Source organism: Lactuca saligna, chromosome 5 (genome assembly GCF_052625555.1).
Source record: "Lactuca saligna cultivar CGN05327 chromosome 5, ASM5262555v1, whole genome shotgun sequence".
NCBI classification, from domain to species: Eukaryota; Viridiplantae; Streptophyta; class Magnoliopsida; order Asterales; family Asteraceae; genus Lactuca; species Lactuca saligna.
Window position 1 is genome coordinate 303,697,217 of NC_136421.1, and position 18,625 is coordinate 303,715,841.

Below are 18,625 nucleotides of genomic sequence, written 5' to 3' on the forward strand. Positions count from 1 at the left end.
TTTGATCCAACGAACAACCACTGTTGAAGAACTGATTATGGAGTTCGATCGATTCCATATGAAGTGTGGGGTCAAAGAGGAAGAGTACGTAGTAAACTATTGCTCGGTTTTTGGGAGCTTTGCGACCAAATATTGCAGTGTAAGGTCACACCTTATGATCTAATGAGTCAAACACTCTATACACTAACTGCCAGCGCCAACGTCAAGAGCAGCATCAACGCCAACGTCTCATGTCTATCAGCTTTAACGTGTAGATAATTATTCTATGTAACTTTTGTATATTAGGTAATGATACATATAAGTATAGAATAAATAGCAAATCCGATATAGTATAGATTAAATATAATCCCTTCAATCAAGGAATATACTTCTATAGATTAGTATATATTCAACATTAGGGTAAACCCTAATGTTGAGTTCGTCTTGGTGACCGCCTTTGTGACAACCCATTTTCTTGGTGAAAACAAACCCTTTCTTGGTGAAAGACAATTTGGAGAATTCCTTGTGTTCTTTACTTTTTGTTCTTTATTTCCTTATATTAGTTTGCTTTTGTTCTTTATACTTGAAGTGTATCCGATCGATACAAACCTTTAGTTGGCATCAGAGTAGGTTTTTGGTACACTCAAGTAACTATGTCGACCTCTTTCAATCCAAAATCGACTGTTTGCAATAAGATCCCTCTGTTTAATGAACACAACTTCTCTTCTTTGAAATCAAAGGCCATGGAAGCTCTCGAGTTCATGGACTTTGACATGCTCGACATCATCAACAAAGATCCTGTTGCTGTTACGCATCAATCATCTAATGATGGTTCATCTAATAGTAAGCTAACAGGGAAATTTGTGCCAGGATATAACAAGGAAGAGAAATGGGTGCCGAATCTCGATGTAAAGTTGATATTTTCTATTAGAAACCCACTAGATTATTCTGTCTATCGTTTGGTTCAAAACTGCTCAACCGCTCAAGAGATGATGATCACCCTATCATCTGCTTTTGAAAAGGAAAACTCATCAGATGATGAAGGTAAGTGTCTCATGGCCCAGATCACTGAATCTCATGCTGACACATCTAATGACAACGTTGGGAATCTTCATGCTAATCCTTATCAAGTTTTTGCTAACCTTAAGCCATAATGGGATGCTACCTCAGCATATCAGGTAAAAAAATCTTGTTAACCTCTCTTCTATTGAAAACGTCGAGAGAGATGGCATGATTGATCACTTATGCTTCGATTTGTCTTTTCAAACAAAGAAAAATCTTTTCTCAGTTTTGAGTTAGAAAATCTCAAAGAAAAACACTCTTTCCTTGAAAAATCTCTTTCTTTATTAAAAAGGGAAAATACTTGTATTTCGCTGACCAATAATTTTCTTCACTCTGAAAAGGAAAAAGTTATTGATCATTCTAGAAGCTTAAGTTTGTTTTAAAAAACTGGGCTTCTTCTCACAATAATGTCACAAAAATTATTAATACCTAGATTCGAGATCAGTGTGAGAAAATTCTTGGAGGCAATATAGAAGGTGCTGTTTCCTTAGCTAAAAATGTTGAGACTAAACAAACCTTTTATAATGTTGATTGTATAGGAAAAAGATTTTAAGAATAGATTTGTAAGTTCTTATTTTATAAATCAAACTTTAATTGATACTCATTGCTCCACTGATTCTAATGGTAACACCAAATGCGTTTCTCAATTATCTGCTCTTGATCCTTCCCGCCAACCTCCTCATCGTGAGTATGTTCTTCCTTCCAATAAGATTTTGCTAAAATTTCCTATATTCAATGGTGAAGTTCACTCGGTAAACAAAATTCTTAGAATGTTTCTTTAGTGCTCTGTTAGCAACTCTAAACCTAAAAGATCAATCAAAATCTTCTACTTCAGATGACTCTTTAATGTCTCATAAGCCTCATGACAAGGTATCATCTAAACATAGTGATATATAGGTTGTGATATGTGAGGGTTTTTCAATACATGATTATTCTTCCAACCTGTGAAATACACGATTAAATGATCCATTTCCACATGCGTATATGTAGCATGAGAGAGACAATGGAACTATATAAGCAAAATTCATTAATATTATGATAATTGTTATACCAATAATCAAAACAAAAAAAGGATAATACAATACATAATCTTACAAAGTTATATGAATCGCGAAACTCTCATAATATTCTTGAAGGAAAAGTTGTTTATCAACTCTTCATAATCAATACTCTCTACTTTATTGTTCTCAATAATTATCATTTTCAGCCCATTAAATATTTCATATGAAATTGTAGACTGTTAGTAGGACTTCAACAAGTTTAGTTTTGAGAAACTTCTTTCCATAGACGTCACAGTTACTGGAATAGTGAACAAGAGCCTTTATGCAATACATATGTTAGAAAAATAACTGAAAATTTCAAATATTCTAAAACATCGATATGTTTTGTAGTTTGATTCGATAATAGCATGTCAAACAACTTTAAATCCACATAAAGTTCATCGATATTGATATCTAATCATTTTGTTAGAGAATGGTGCCCATAGCCACAACAAGTTGGTAATATTACTATAAATAATAGTATCCTTTTGGGTTACACGTAAGAACAAATATGAACATAACTGAAAAATGAATTAATTATAGGGACTAGATTGTTAAGTTATTGGTAATTTATTAATTAGATTAATCAAGAGATTCTGGAATGTTCCAATAAATAATTCAAATGTCAGGATAATTACCAAAGTCAGAGATAATTATTCGGAGCTCTGATAATTATCTGTTATGGTTTGCATCCTTCCCTTATAAATAGAGAATCCTAAAACCGGAATTAAGAGTTAGAGACACAATCAAAACCTTAGAAAATCTTGAGGTGCTCTTAGAGTCTCGAAAAACCCTAGAAGTATTTTACCATGCCACGAAGGAGTCTTTGCGTCACAGTTAATCGATTCCATATTCGAGTCTTTCTCGTTTCGTGGTGTGCTTTAAATTGGGTGATTTTGTTTTGCTGTTTGTATCTTGGGTGCAATTACTAGAGAGATTATACGTTGGATGCTCCAAGCCTAGTCAACTAGACAAATCAAAGAAGTCGAAAAATATAAGTGCATGTATTATATCCTTCTTGTTTTGTTTATGTACTAGTTACCTAGACTTGGTGAGTAGATGTCCTTATGATTTGGTTTATATATATATATATATATATATATATATATATATATATATATATATATATATATATATATATATATATATATATATATATATATATATATATATATATATATATATAAGTTCTCTAAGGACTCTCATAACCCAACACATTCACCATACTTAAGTGCAACTTCAATACAACTACAACACGACTTAAAGATCTTTGTTGTCATAATGTTTTTTTTAGAAAACAAAAAACCAAATATATTTTCATACTCTTTGTATTGTTCACTAACAAATAAATACTTAGGAAACATAATTTTTTAAAAAGGTGAAAAACATATAACAATAATCATGCTTTTGTAATAACAACTTATTGAAAACTAAAGAGATAAACACATGAAATAATGAAATGTATAATTTTATATAATGGGAAATACAAAAATTGTCCCTCTTACAGCATCGACCATTACCACATTTACCTTTTTCTTAGGATGAAGGAAGTGGTAGCACCCTTAACACACTGCCACATCATTTTTTATGCTAACATGTCATTTTTTTTACTGCCGCCTCGCTAGCATCTTTTCATTAGCATTTCAAAAGGAGTGGTTATAACATCCCAAATTCTTTAGAGAGATTTATGTTCATAAAATAGATCAACCAATTAAACCATTGTTTCAAAAACCAATGATTGATTTTACCAAGAGTTCTTAGGCTAACAAAATTGGTGGCATACAGTCTCTTAAGGTAAACATTTGATAAATAGCTAATACTATCATTACTCTAACCAATCATGACACCTAGAAGAATCATATAAACCTCAAACAAGACTCTATCAGTATAGCATACCATGACATTAAGTTTCTTATACAGTACAAGCATAACAATGAGTTAACCTAGTCAACTATGTACTTGTACAATATCATTACCTCTATCCTACCATGCAAAGGATACATAATGGGATACGTGGTATAGTGAAAAACTTACCTGTACTGAAGAACATGAGAAGCAAAACAATACTCTTACACCTTTCACTGCTTAATCCCGTGAGCCGATTGATAGCAAAAGAGATGAATCCACAATCAACAACCCAAAACCCCCAAGTTTTATGCCAAGTCAAACAGGTCAAAAGCCAATAGCCAACAAAAGTCAATGGTCAACTAAGTCAACCGCCAGCATGCCGTTGTGACCTCTTGGCCATGTCCAAACAAAACAATCACGAGGCTGAACCTTTCCACGATGTGGGGACCTCTTGTTTACGTGGTGGCTACTGCCAGAAGCCATTTTTTCATTAAGAGCTTAATCCTTACAGATCAATGCTCATACTTCTAGATCTGATTTTTTTTAATGACTTAATGGATAAAGTTTCTAACTTTATCCATTAGGACCTCACCACAAGACACGATCTTAAACCCTAAGTCCATAAGGTTCTTAATATGACTACAACTTGAGTATGGAACAAAGGGGGTTATGACTTAACACTATTTCCATAAAATAAGGTCAATAGATGATCACCAAACAAGCCTAAGGTTCTGGAGTTGCCCAAAACTCCAAGAAAATTCTTTGAAAGGACTTCAAAGCATGAAATAAAAAAAGAGAATGATAAAGGTGGAAGCTTTATACCTTCCCAAGCTCCACAAGAAGCAATAGATGTAAGATTTGAAGTAAATTCACTCTTCCAACTAGTAATCACACCTTCTTATTCTACCCAAAATGAAAACCAATGCTTCAAACCTCAAGAACACCAAGAATCACTCAAAGGACAATATGGTTTCATTTTGGAAGGTTGGATATTGAAGAGGATGCCCTAATCTTGTAGTTAGAGGCTTTAAATATTGAAGAAACCCTCAAAATCGTGGGCTTGGGATGCAATAGCCACCACACTGTGGCAACCCTTTTGTCACGTCGTGGTACTCACCAGAGGTGCGTGTTCATAAAATCCATGCCACATCGTGGTCACCCATGCATTGTCGTGGCACAAGGTTTTTCTCCAAAAAAAAGACCCATCTTTGATCCCATTAAGTCTTTAGTTGATCCATTTTGGAAAACGGGTGTTACACTGGTAGCACCCCTAGCACATTAGATTTATTTTTTGTTTTTTTTTTTCAAAATTAAATAATTTATATTTTTATAGAACACAAACAATTCAATATTAATCAAGAAACTAGCTATCTTTCTCAAAAAAAAAAAAAAAAAAACTATAGGAATTTACCTGAAGATTACTCAACAATTCAATTAAAGTGAATATATAAACCAAAACCAGTAATTGAAGATAAGATATCTTAAAACCAAAAAGGTTATATAACATCTCATTATGATGTAGTTAGCAGTCCTACAACTTATCAAGAACATTATGAACTTCTAATCCTAAAAGAATGAAGTGTGATTTGTAATATGGTGTTGTAATACAAATATAGCTCTTTAACCCCCCCCCCCCCCCCCCCCCCCCCCCAAAAAAAAAAAAAAAAAAAAAAAAAACACAATCAAAGCAAGAACATAGGAACAGGTGACGAGTTTAGAAAAAAAGCTTTAAAATTTATATCCTATATGTTCGATTCAACTATAACACAATAAGCAGTGTACCTAGTTGTGCAGTAGTAGAGTAGAGTAAGTAAGAGTCGAACACAAAGAACAAAAATCTAGTTAAGAAAATAATACTAATAATTAAACTAAAAAGGATTAAAATTTGGTTAGGGGGTTTTTATATTATTTTTCAAGTTCGGAAAAACTTAATTAAAGCAATCTACTAAAAACACTTTAATTTAAAGCAAACACTTAGAAAACAAGTTTTGATCAAGAATTAAAAGATACCTCCGTTTAGCTTCGAATCCCTCCTTTTCCCTATAATTAATTTTAAGCAATGGATTATTTTTTTGGTTACCAAATTAGAAGTTACTAGTCATCATGATCAGACTAACTAGTGTATGCCAATTTATGAACATTAACCCCAATAATGATGCAAGCTAACTACACCAAGTTGATTTTAAAATATATTTGGACTATGAATGAATAGATCCAACTATTATCTATCTATGATCAAAATAAACAATCAAACACATATTATGATGTAATAATGCTCTCTAACATAGTTAAGTAACTAACTTTACTACTTATACTAGGATGTGATCAATCTCTAGCTTTAGCAATTTAAAGATTATAAAGAACTAGGTAAACAAGTTCATGCAATCAATGACCACGTAACTACAAAAAACTTGAGGGCAAGGCAATAAAGATAGAAATTTTAACATGCTAAGATGCGATCTACTAAACACAAGCAAAAACGATCTTCAATAATCCATAAAAGTAGAAATCAACACATAGTATTAGGGTTAATCTAATCTAAACGAAAGTAAAAGGTTATTAGCCTATGATTACAAAAAAAAAATCACTCATAATCATAAAAGTAAACTACATTAAACATAGTAAATCTAGGAAAACTAAATGATTAATAAAAAATGTTTACTTCAATCTCTCTAACTCTTACTCTCCAATCGAAATCAGGTCTCCAAGGGCTTGGTCACCTTAGATTGAAGAAAACATCAGCTCCTTATGCATGCACACCGAAATATGACCTAAAAATCGATATTTATACTTGCCAAATTATAGCTTCCACGCAATGGCCAAATAGTCGCCATGCCGTGGAAATCATTCCAGATGCGTATTCCTCAAGCTTCACTAAAAGTCAGTTGATAAGGTTCTAAGGGTCACGCTGTGGATCAGGAGATGCCACACAATATATTTCTTCTTTTAGATAAAATTCTTCTCTTCTTTTTCTTCTTCTTCTTGATGTAAGCCTCTTCCTCCAAGTTTCTAGCTTTGTTCCGTTTCAGTCCCTTTTCACGAGAATGTCTTCATTTGACTATAGAATAGAATTTAAACTCTATAAGTATCAAATCTTTGTATTAAACCAAAATAAAGCTAAAATGTATTAATATAATGCATATATATATATATATATATATATATATATATATATATATATATATATATATATATATATATATATATATATATATATATCAACATGTTATAACAAGAACAATCGACATATTGTGTCAGCCTCAATTCCAATTCCAGAGATACACACATCCAATATTTGAGCAAGAAGCAATAGTTGTCACTTATTTGTGGTAATTGTGCTGCAATCAAATTCATGGTAATTGAGCTCCAATCAATCAATCATTTTAACTCGCGACATTAATTTTTCTAGAGATACACACATACCAAATAAATCACCATGCTAATTTTCCTTTAGTTTTGATAAATCAAATAATTCTACACAAATGTTTAAAACAATGGGGATGAAGATAAATCATACGAGCATACGCGGGAAGTTCATGCCAATTCCAGTAGCCATAACGTTCAATGTAATCTTGTAGCTTATTATCTTCTTCTTCGCTCCAAGCGCCTTTTTTCATCCCTTTTTTGTCGATGCAAGGTGCCCTCATCATTTTCATATCTCTCTTTGACTATCAATTTCTCTTTCTTGGGTTGCATTTAGAAATTAGAACCCTAAAATCGATAAAACGGTGAGACACTTAAGCTATTTTTGTAGAAGAAGACTTGCTTGAGATGGAGACGCTATGGGTTCTAGAGATCAATTATAGAGAGGGATTATGACATCCACAACCAACAACCACCAAATCTCTCTCTCTCTCTCTCTCTCTCTCTCTCTCTCTCTATGGTGTTGGTGAGCCATGGTTGGCAACCCCCTTGGCGCAAGCCAAGAGCGATGTTTAGCACCCTTGGCGACAGGTGGCGACCTCGGTAGGGAGGCCCACTCCGTTCAACGTTATAAAATTGATTGTTAATGATTTACTGAAAATAATAGGCTATGTAAAGAAACAAACGTTAATTAGAAAGTGTTCATATAACTTATACGGGAGCTGTTTATACTTTATACACATAAAATATCTTTTTGACTTTATAATTTAAAGCTTTTGAGTACCTTTAGACTAGATCATATCAAATAATTTCAAACCATATTTGTAAACAATAAACTTTTGACATATTCTCAATAGTTTAATAAATATCATGTCGACTGGAAACGTGTCAAGAGTTAACTACACGAGCATGCTTATAAGTTAATTGGTCTTGGTAACATGTCAATTTAGCATGATTCTGACCTGTCACATTTAAAAATCAACCAATAACTTGTTGACATTAGAATTTAACCATCACATATAAATATAACCATAATGTATCACAACTAAAATAATAATCATATATAACCATCATTATTTGCTTACTTTATTTACCGCCCTTGATTATGCTAAATGTGTTTTTTATTTTTGTTTTGAATATTATTGTATAATATTCACTATAATGTAATGTCATAAAATGGATTGCAGACATAATGTTCAGACGTGATATTGTTGTTTGAAGTTATAGTAATAAACAAACAGATTAATGAATGTTTGGGATTTTAAACCAGTTTAGTGTCTATGGAATCAATATACGAAATAAACAAAAAAGATTTTTTTGTAGGTGATTTCTATCACTTTGTAATTCTCGTATTTGAACCCGTTTTATAAAAAATGCATTAAAATCCGAATTTATGTCTTAAACTCGGTTTTGTGATCTTGTATTTTAACCCGTTTTTAGTGGTAGTTTTATGACATGTTATGGTGGTTGTGAAACTATTTTATGACAGTTTTTCTTGTCAGTTTTCAAACAAAGGTTATATATCCGTTTTTGATCAATTTTTTGGTACACAAGATCATATCTTCTTCGTTCTCTCTTCTTGAACATTGAATTTTATCCAATTAGAGATTTTCATATGTACCCTCGAAATGCTTTTATTTAAAAGTGTTTTTTTTTTTACATATCTCATTGATCCAAACATTATAATACCCCGATTTCTAACAAGAGAAATGTGTCCTAAGATAAAATTACAAGTCTCCCAAATTATATGGTTATATTATATCCTTTGATATTTGGTTTTGTTTTATGATTTTTTTTTTTTTTTTTTTTTTTTTTTTTTTTTTTTGAAAATGAAACTTCTCTACCCTTGGTTTACGAGTCAACTTACTATTCATCGCTGTGAATATGAGACCATGTTCAGGAGTCACTACAAACGAACATTCAAAACCGGATTAGTTGGGGAGGGTAGTGATATGAACATTGGTCCATAAGTTATTCACTACTAGACTTGACAATTCGAAACATGAATATACGAATTTGTGTGACACGACAGGACATGTGAAAACGATACGAATACATAAATTACCAGGTCTACTTACCACATTTTATACATATCTCACCAAGTCATTACAACCTAAATAGTTGATATTCAATTTTGTTGTTAAATTAACTATTAAACCTATTGATTCTTAAATAAAATGACATAAAAAAAGAATTTGTTTATCTTTTGCAAAAAAGTTGATTATTACAACAATCACATGAAATATTGTCCAATAACCAATATATTTAATGATATCAAAATTTTTTTTTTTTTTTTTTTTTTTTAATATCAAAAGTAGAAAAAATCATGTAAAATACGAGTTAAATTCTTTCAAAATTTTGATTAACAAAAGTTAATTATATTATTCCTAAGTTAAAGTCTTTGGTAATTGATTTGGTTTTAAATGTTTAAATAAGAACCGTAAAAATGTTAGGACCCATCAACCATCGAGCCAACGTGAATACTGTAAAATATGATGAATACTGGAATATAGTTTCTGTATTAAATTGTAAGTTTTGTAAAAAAAATATATATTATAATATTCACATTTTAATAAAGGAACCATGATATATTATTCATAGTACATATTTTAATTTTTTACATCTTTTATCTTCAATCGTATTACTTAAGTCCTCCTTTTATCAGATAATTAGATAATTATTTTCGAAAGCACATCCAAACACTCACTATTACTCACATCTCTAATAAAAAAAGAAAAATCAAATATTCTCTTGCCTTTTATTTTTATCCATCTTCCTACACATTAAATCAAATCAAATATTAAAAAAAACATTTAAGATAAAGAATTATATCATTAATAGATTTCACATATCATTATTCTATATAAGCAAATTATTCTATATAAGCAAAATAATAAGTAAAAAAAAGTAAAAATATATTTAATTTTAAAAAAACTAAAATCTACATATATTGTCAACTACCACCGTCATGTTAAGGTTGAAGACATGAATAGTGCCAAAGGTTTATTATAATAGGCAATATGGTGGTGATATGACAAAAAGGGTGATGTGGATACTAACCGTTTCTCAATAAAGACTTTCACAAAAGGATGTGTGCCATTTTGGATGGTTAAATGGACCACCAAAAAAAATATGTTACATCTATCACACAAGCAAGGGACACATTGCCCCATTGATTGTGGGCACATTCTTCCTATTTTGGCTCTCTACCCCCCAACCCCACTTCAATTATTTCAAACAATTATCACCTCTCTCTCTCTCTCTCTCTCTCTCTCTCTCTCTCTCTCTCTTTTAAGCACTTGATGCTTTTCACTATGACCTAAACTCATAAATATCCCAAGTTCAAATTCGACATCTAATATTTAGCGGGCGACACCAAAATTTTGAAAAAAGAAAAGAAGATTCGGAAGCATTATTAATGTTTTTGGCTCTTTTAGATCATATAAAATCGAAATCATTCTATTCTAACAAAGATAAGTTCCAATGTATATGGTTGAGTAGATTGCGTAACTGGTTAACAATAACAGTACATAACATATTAAAAACGCATCAACCTTAAATCGTAGTAACTTTCAGATTAAGTGCAACAGTAGTAAACGTGACTTGTCATCAAAAAGGTCTTAATGAAGCACATGCATGAGAAAGCAACTACACTTCTTTTGCTATTGTCGGATCCAAAATTATGGTCGATTTAACTAACTTCAAATTACTTCAGTCATCAAGTTTGCGATATACTTTTTTTTTACTGTGTTTTGTATCACTAAAACCTACAAGTTTAATTTTATTCATTTTAATATGTTATCTTATATAAAATGTTTAATAATTTTATTAAACATATAATAAGTGTAGATATTTTCTTGAACCTGCCAAAACTGGTATCGTACGAAATCATATTGCTTGCATTTTAGTCAAATACAATATAAGAAAATCATGTGACTAGTATATTGGAATTGAAGTTATCTACCTCAAAAGCCATGTGCAAAGATCAATAGACAGCAAATATGCACAACTTAAATGTATTAACAAAGTTCTATAGTATCTTATAAAATAATTAGGATTAATAACTTGTTATACAAGATTATACAATAAAATTACATATTTTGGTAAAAGTATAACAAAATAGATTTTCTCACCAAACTATACAACCATATTTCTTTTTATTGCAAAAAATATAATAATTTCTCAGTAAAAATAACCTTTTTTTTGTCTTCAGAAACAGTTATTGATGGTAACTATAGAAAACACGAATTTACAAAAATTTGAGGTCAAACTTAGCAACAAAGTTGACTAAAAAGTAAAACCTAAGATTCAGTAGAGTCATGAAACTCATGAACCCTAAAAAATCTGGATGTAGAAGATGATGAATTTACAGATTTCTTTGAAAACCCAATGAAGCTCAAGCAGTATGAGTGCGATTAATCGTTCTATTAATCCGATCAAGAATCCCATTGGCTTTCCGTTTGGCTCTCGAAGTCCCATCTCCGGCAACCCTAGACAGAGTCCCGTACTTACTTTCTTCCTCCTTCATCTCCCTCCACTGCGTCCGATCGTTGAAACAAATTGTGTGCAGGATTGCGATACAGTTCTCCTTGTTCCGATCGCAACTTGTCTCCTTGATCAAAGAAAACAAACAAGAAACTGCACCGAGATCACTCATCTCCTCCACCGCCTTCTGGTTGCTCGAAAGCATCGCAAGAATGGCCAATAACTCGTCGACTTGAACCCTCTCGTCGATTTTCTTTAAAATCACGGTTACAGCTCCGTCGCGCACCGCTCGACTTTTGTTTTCATGGACGATGCATAAATTGAAGATCGCCGAAGCGGCATCTTTCATTGCGATTACGTGTCCTTCGTCTAAAAGATCGATCAGCGGTTTTAAAGCGCCGGATTTTCCGATGAGTGATTTGTTGGAATCGAGGGCGGATAGAGTAAAAAGGGTTGCAGCTGCATTGCTTCGAGTCTCGATCGTTCCCAATCGTAACGCGTCCAGTAAAATTGGAATCGCGTTTGGTGTTTCGGCGACGATTTTCTTGTTGTTGTCGTGAATCGATAGATTCAAAAGGGTTGTGATCAAATCTTCTTGAAGATCACGGTGAGTTTCCGTTTCGGGTTTGATCATTGACAATGGGGCAAGCAATTGAGGTATCGCATCATCAGATTCGCCGAAAAATGCACGGAAAGATGGGATTCGTTTTGTTAATGAACGTAATGAACTTGCAGCTTCTTTCTGATCGGGAAGAGTCGATGATAACTTGTTGAGAAGTGATCGGAAAAGACTCCGATTGGGTTCGGTTGCCGGGTTTTGATCGGAGTAGACCAGAGGACCCGGCAATCGAACACCGCGATTCTTGCACCATTGCGTGATCATATCGCGAACAAGATGATTTGGAGTTAGAATTGTGTGCGTAAGAACTTGTTGGGTTTTGGGGCAAGTTCTGTTCCCTGCTTTTAGCCATTTCTGGATTGAAGCTCTATCGTATGTCTGCAAATTATAGCAAGAAACGATCAGCATTATGCATTAAGAAACCCAAATCCCAGAAATTTACAGGAAAATCTCGATTAATCAACAACCCAGATGATCAAATTCCGAAATCCAATTCTAAATCGCAAAAAATATTTTTTTGAAACCCGACGAGAAAAGCATTGAGGGAGTTGGCAGATTACAGATAGTGTCGGTGATTGAAAGTTTTGGTATAAAATCATAAGAGAATATTCGCTCCAAAACTAAAATCATTGTCATGTTCTTATCCGTTCACTGTTCACGGGTATAGAAAAGTTAGACTGCAAACGGTGGTCCGGTGACGGGTTTTCCCACCACCGCAAGCGCCGCCGTTATTACCTCTTCGTGTCATCGGACCACCGCCGGAGAACCCATGAAAAGAATTGAAATTAAACCATGCAATGACAGGAACCCAGGCATCGTCCCCTGAATCAACCCACTGATAATTTTTTTCAATAAAATGAGTAGGATCGATTTTAATTCCGATTTCAACAGTTTAGAACATTCACAGTGAACATGTATAAACAACGATCAGAAAGAAAAAAAAAAAAAAAAAAAAAAAACGAGGAATTAAGCAAAGAAATTACTTTTCCGGAAGAGATGATAACTGGGTCTCTCATGATTTCTTTCGAAAGAGGGCAATTGAATTCTTGAGGACACGAATCAAAACTGGTATTATCAAATGATCGATGTTTCATTCCCTCTTTCAAATCCTTCAAACTCTGCAAAGTTTGAGTGGCTCTATCAATACAATCTATAAATCCAAATCCAATTTCTTCATCTGGTGAAGATTCCTCCACAATCGATTTAACAAGTCTCTGTAATTCCTTCTTCAAGTTGTCGGTCGTCACCTTCGCTGCTGCAGTCGGATCTCTTTCAAACACCCCACTTTTCGCCATTACATATATACGAATAACTCTCTGAAAATTTGGGTTTTGTTGAAAAAAGATTGCGTAAAGAAGACGGTGATCGTTACCAAGAAAAGACGAACACACAGTGTGATTATGTCCTTTTTCTCTGCTAAACTTCCATTACTTTCTTTTTCCAAGATTCAGACAGTGAAAGAAGCAAAGCATATGGATGGATGTGTGGGTTTTAGGGAAGGAAGAGAATGATGATGATGGGGTGTGTGTGATAAAAAAAAATTATTATATAGTGACTCTTCTAGTTTATCTGTGTGTGTGAATAGAATATGATATTTAATGAATATATAATTTAGTAAACGAAATTAAATGTTGTTTTAACTTGCTACCACTGTAATATATCGGGGTTTTAATTTTTATATGTATGAAATTTTGTAAATCATAGAAGTTATTATATGGTGTCACTTCTAGGTCATTTGTATGTGAATACAATATGGTATTTGATGCATACAATTTAATAAATATTTGATGAAATTAAATGATATTTGAACTTTATACCATTGGAGTTTTGACTTTTATATGTATAAGATTATGTGAATCATATACTTATTATATTGTGTCACTTCTAGTTTATTTGTATGTGAATAGGATCTGGCATTTGATGATATAATTTAGTAAATATTTGATGAAATCAAATGATGTTTTAATTTTATACCGTTGTAGTTTAATGATGTTTTGACTTTTATATGTATAAAATTATGTAATTCATATATTTATTATATAGTGTCACTTCTCGTTCACTTGTATGTGAATACAATATGGTATTTGATGAATATAATTTGGTAAATATTTGATGAAATTAAATGATGTTTTGACTTGATACCGTTGTAATTTAATGGTGTTTTGACTTTTATATATAAGATTATGTAAATCATATTAATGTCAATTATAATTTATAGATATATTAGAACTCATTTTTTATTAACTTATATTTTAAAAATTCTTTAATTAAACACAACATAGTGCTTAAACTCTAAAAGAACGAATATAAAAACCTTACGATACATGTAGCCCTAAAATTAGTATCACAACACTAAACTTTATCGACATACGTTGTTCCTTGGAACAACAAAACTTCGTACAAAAATAGAAGTCTTTTGTAATAAGATCTTATCATAAAAACCTCATGATATTTAGTCTTAAAAACGAGTATTATAAATTTTGTTGAATTACGTGGTTCTTTGGACGGGTGAAACACCCCATAAAAAGGAGATATTTTCTACAGTAAGATTTGAATAGAAATCCAATATTTGATTATATACATTAAATTCTTTTGCTTTTTTTTTTTATTCTACTTCTTATATGATTTTCTCTTGAAAACAATATAATCATCTAGAATTGAAGAAAATAATTAAGCCTTTTACTTTTTGATAATGGATTCTTTTCTTTAATATTGATAAGTAATTTCGTTGTATACTTTATGTGTAAAAAATCTAAAAAATATTTAAAATTTTATATTATTAAATTGGTTTACTTTTTTACCCATAGAAAGGGGTCAAAATTGGTGGTGAAAAAGCCTAAAGGGTGGATTGTGGGCGCAATCACGGAGTCCATGGGGCATACAGCTAACCGGGGACTACGCGGACCGGAAGGGCATTTGACCACCGTCGATACAAAATCTTTTTGTTTGTTTTCAATTTAATATTTTAATTTAATTCGGTGCCTACCTTTTTCATTAAAATAGTAATTTTATTTATTTTTCTCACAAGCCAAAATTTAAGTTTGGTACAATTTACACTGCGGTCCTCTGGTTTATGAGGATATGACAAAATGCCTAAGAAATGAACAAAGTTTTAAAAAGTCCAAAACTAGTATTTGAAGTTAAACTTTAACAACATGCCATCTTATATATTATAATATATGTATATAAAAATAAATAATAGTAGAATATATATATATATATATATATATATATATATATATATATATATATATATATAATTATTAATTATATAAAAAACTACAACCTTAAGTCACGTCTTACAAACGACGTGATTCACTACGATTTGTAAAAGTTTGAAACTTGATATTACTGTCAAATCACACCTAACATTATTTAAAACGTTAGAAATGAATAACAAAAATATTGTAATAGATATGGATGTGAAAATTTTCAAATATCTACTTGTTTTTTAACAACAAAATTATATTAAACTAGCAAGAAGTAAGAAAAAAATTACATCAAAATACAAGCTAAAGTCGGGTTTCGAAGCCACTTAGTCCAAGGTAATTTCCCTTTACTACATCTATTTGAAATCCAAAAAAAAATCTTTTCTACAACTTCATCAAATAAAAAAGACTTTTTTTTGGGATAGTCGTTTCAAAGATGGATGAGCTCTAGAAATTCCAAATACTCCAAAACATAGTAAAAATAATAGCATCGAACACCTCTCGTTGACCCCACTCAACATAACATCCTCGGCCCAAGAGATAACCGACTACACCCAAATCTAATCCGGAAGAGAAACCCCCCACTAAATAGCAATACAACTTCAAATAAACTCTTTGCAACCTGTAAAAAGATGATCGATGGTCTCCACGGAAAAAGAATAAATTGGTCACAGGATCAAAGACACCACCATACCTCTAGAAAATAATCTCTCTCTCTCTCTCTCTCTCTCTCTCTCTCTCTCACACACACACACACACACACATATACACATAGGAATACTATGATGTTGCACCATGAAGATGAGAATATTGAGTTTAATTGGGACCCAATTATTCCATCTAGTAACCACATTTCTATAGGTGATAGAGCCATTATCAATAGACAGACGAGCCTAAGAAAATGAAAAAGTGTCAGAAATGTCTATTATCCATCCCAATCTATCTGGGATGGATTTCAGCTCTACTCCCTGCACCAATGCCAAGAAAGCAACCCACTACGATGGCTCTAAACCTCCCTTAGGAAAACATCTCAACTTGTCCATATCCCAACCAATCAAAAAGCGGTATCTAACCATGTGAGAATGACACATATCAAGTGCAAAAACTCTATGGAAAGAAACAGCAAACACAGTATCTCCCACCCAAACATTATGTCAAAAAGAAGTATAGGCTCTATCCCCTATCATAATAAGACAAAGGGCATAGAAGTCAAACCTACGATTGTTGAAATTAGCTATCATTCGAGAAATTCCACTCCAAGGCTTGATCAAGATCTCTTTGGAATCAAAGGAGAATCATGCCCGTCCAAACCATACAATTTTTCACCACCCTGACCCATATCAAATCCGGATGATGCAAAAAACGCCACCACCACCGAAGTAGGAGAGCCCTATTATAGGCAAACAGACTCCCTACTTTCAAGCCACCATGAACTCTATCAGCAAGGACATTATCCCATCATGAAACATCCTAAAAATATAGTCCAAAATTTTTGTTTTAAAATATAAATAAAAACCATAATTGTCATTCATCATATAAAAGCATAAGTCGTGTATCGCGAAAATATCATAAATAACTGTCAATATATATATATATATATATATGTGTGTGTGTGTGTGTGTGTGTGTGTGTGTGTGTATGTATATGAAAATCATGTAGCAAAACATCAGAGTAAATCATCCCAGGCTAAAAGTTGTGGTGTGTGCCACGTAATCATCCTGAGCTCTTCCCCTTGCTAGCGGAAGTACCTGAAACCAAAACTGAAAACTGTAAGCACAAAGCTTAGTGAGTCTCCCCAACTACCACATACCATACACATAATCACATAATAGCATACATTAGGCCTTGCCCACTACATCGGGCCCTACCTGGCATCCGACGAATCCGGCATCGGGCCCTGCCCGACATCCGACTGAGGTCCAGCATCGGGCACTGCCCGACATCGGACGGAAGTCAGGTATACATATAACATATCAACAAGCATATGACATAAACGCATAACATAACATATAAACTAAACCTTCCTCGGGCTTGCCTCGACATCAGACCGAAGTCCGGAACATATAACACATAACATATAAACTAAACATTCATTGGGCTTGCCCTGATATAGGTTCGAAGCCCAAAACATATAAACGTACACATGCAAGAATCACGAAGACTTCAAGCATACAAACATTCCTTGGTTTTGCCCTGGCATCGGACCAAAGTCCGGAAACATACAATATACATCGACCTAACCCCAACATCGAACCTAAGTTCGACATACGCTAACATACATAAAGGGCCGACATTGGTGCCTTCGACCCATTCCTATTGGAGGAAAACTTGATGGGTTTTGGTCATAAGACATCCTATGTGCTCATACAAACCCTAATGCTTGGATCTAGGTTTCTCTATTGTACATGCAAGTTATCCAAGACTATAAACCCTAATTCTAGCATTCAAATAATCATATTAACATGAGAATAGGTTTATAATGTTACCTTGATTGTTATGTAGCAATAACAATCACAAATCTCCTTGAATTGACTTTGGAAGGCTTAGGTGCTGTTTGATTTTCTGAAGCAAAAATTCATGAAGTCTGCGGACCACCTCTGCAACCCTCTGCAGTAGAAGAGGTGGACCAAACGGCTGCAGACTATAATAAGAAGCGTGTTTGTTTTTTTAACATCTGCATACTGCTGCAGATATTAAAAAAATAAAATAAACTAATTTTATAAACCGAAAATAGCTTTTTAATACGTAAAATTTAATAATGTATAACATTTCGGTAAAAATGAATAATATTTCAGTAAAAAAGAATGATATTTCAACAAAAAATAAAGATATTTTCAGTAAAAAAATAATGATATTTCATCAAGAAATTATCATTATTGAATATAAAAAAAATAAAAAATAAATTCAATAAGAATAAACGAAAAAAAAGGGAAAAAAATGTGAAACAAAATTTTAATAACATATAATCAAAATTTCAACAATAAAAAAAGAAGAAGAAGAGGTTGGAAGAGGCAGTACAA

The 18,625-nt window shown here is 32.5% G+C and overlaps 1 protein-coding gene across 1 annotated transcript; it reads right to left on the bottom strand.

Moving 5' to 3' along the window:
* Window positions 1-11,432: 11,432 nt before the first annotated feature.
* On the bottom strand, window positions 11,433-13,929 carry PUB9 (plant U-box 9). Its single transcript, XM_078996929.1, has 2 exons — window positions 13,380-13,929; window positions 11,433-12,774 (listed from the first exon to the last, which is right to left on the bottom strand). Exons 1-2 carry the CDS (start codon window positions 13,689-13,691, stop codon window positions 11,689-11,691), a joined length of 1,398 nt encoding a protein of 465 aa, XP_078853055.1. The 5' UTR covers window positions 13,692-13,929; the 3' UTR covers window positions 11,433-11,688.
* Window positions 13,930-18,625: the final 4,696 nt, after the last annotated feature.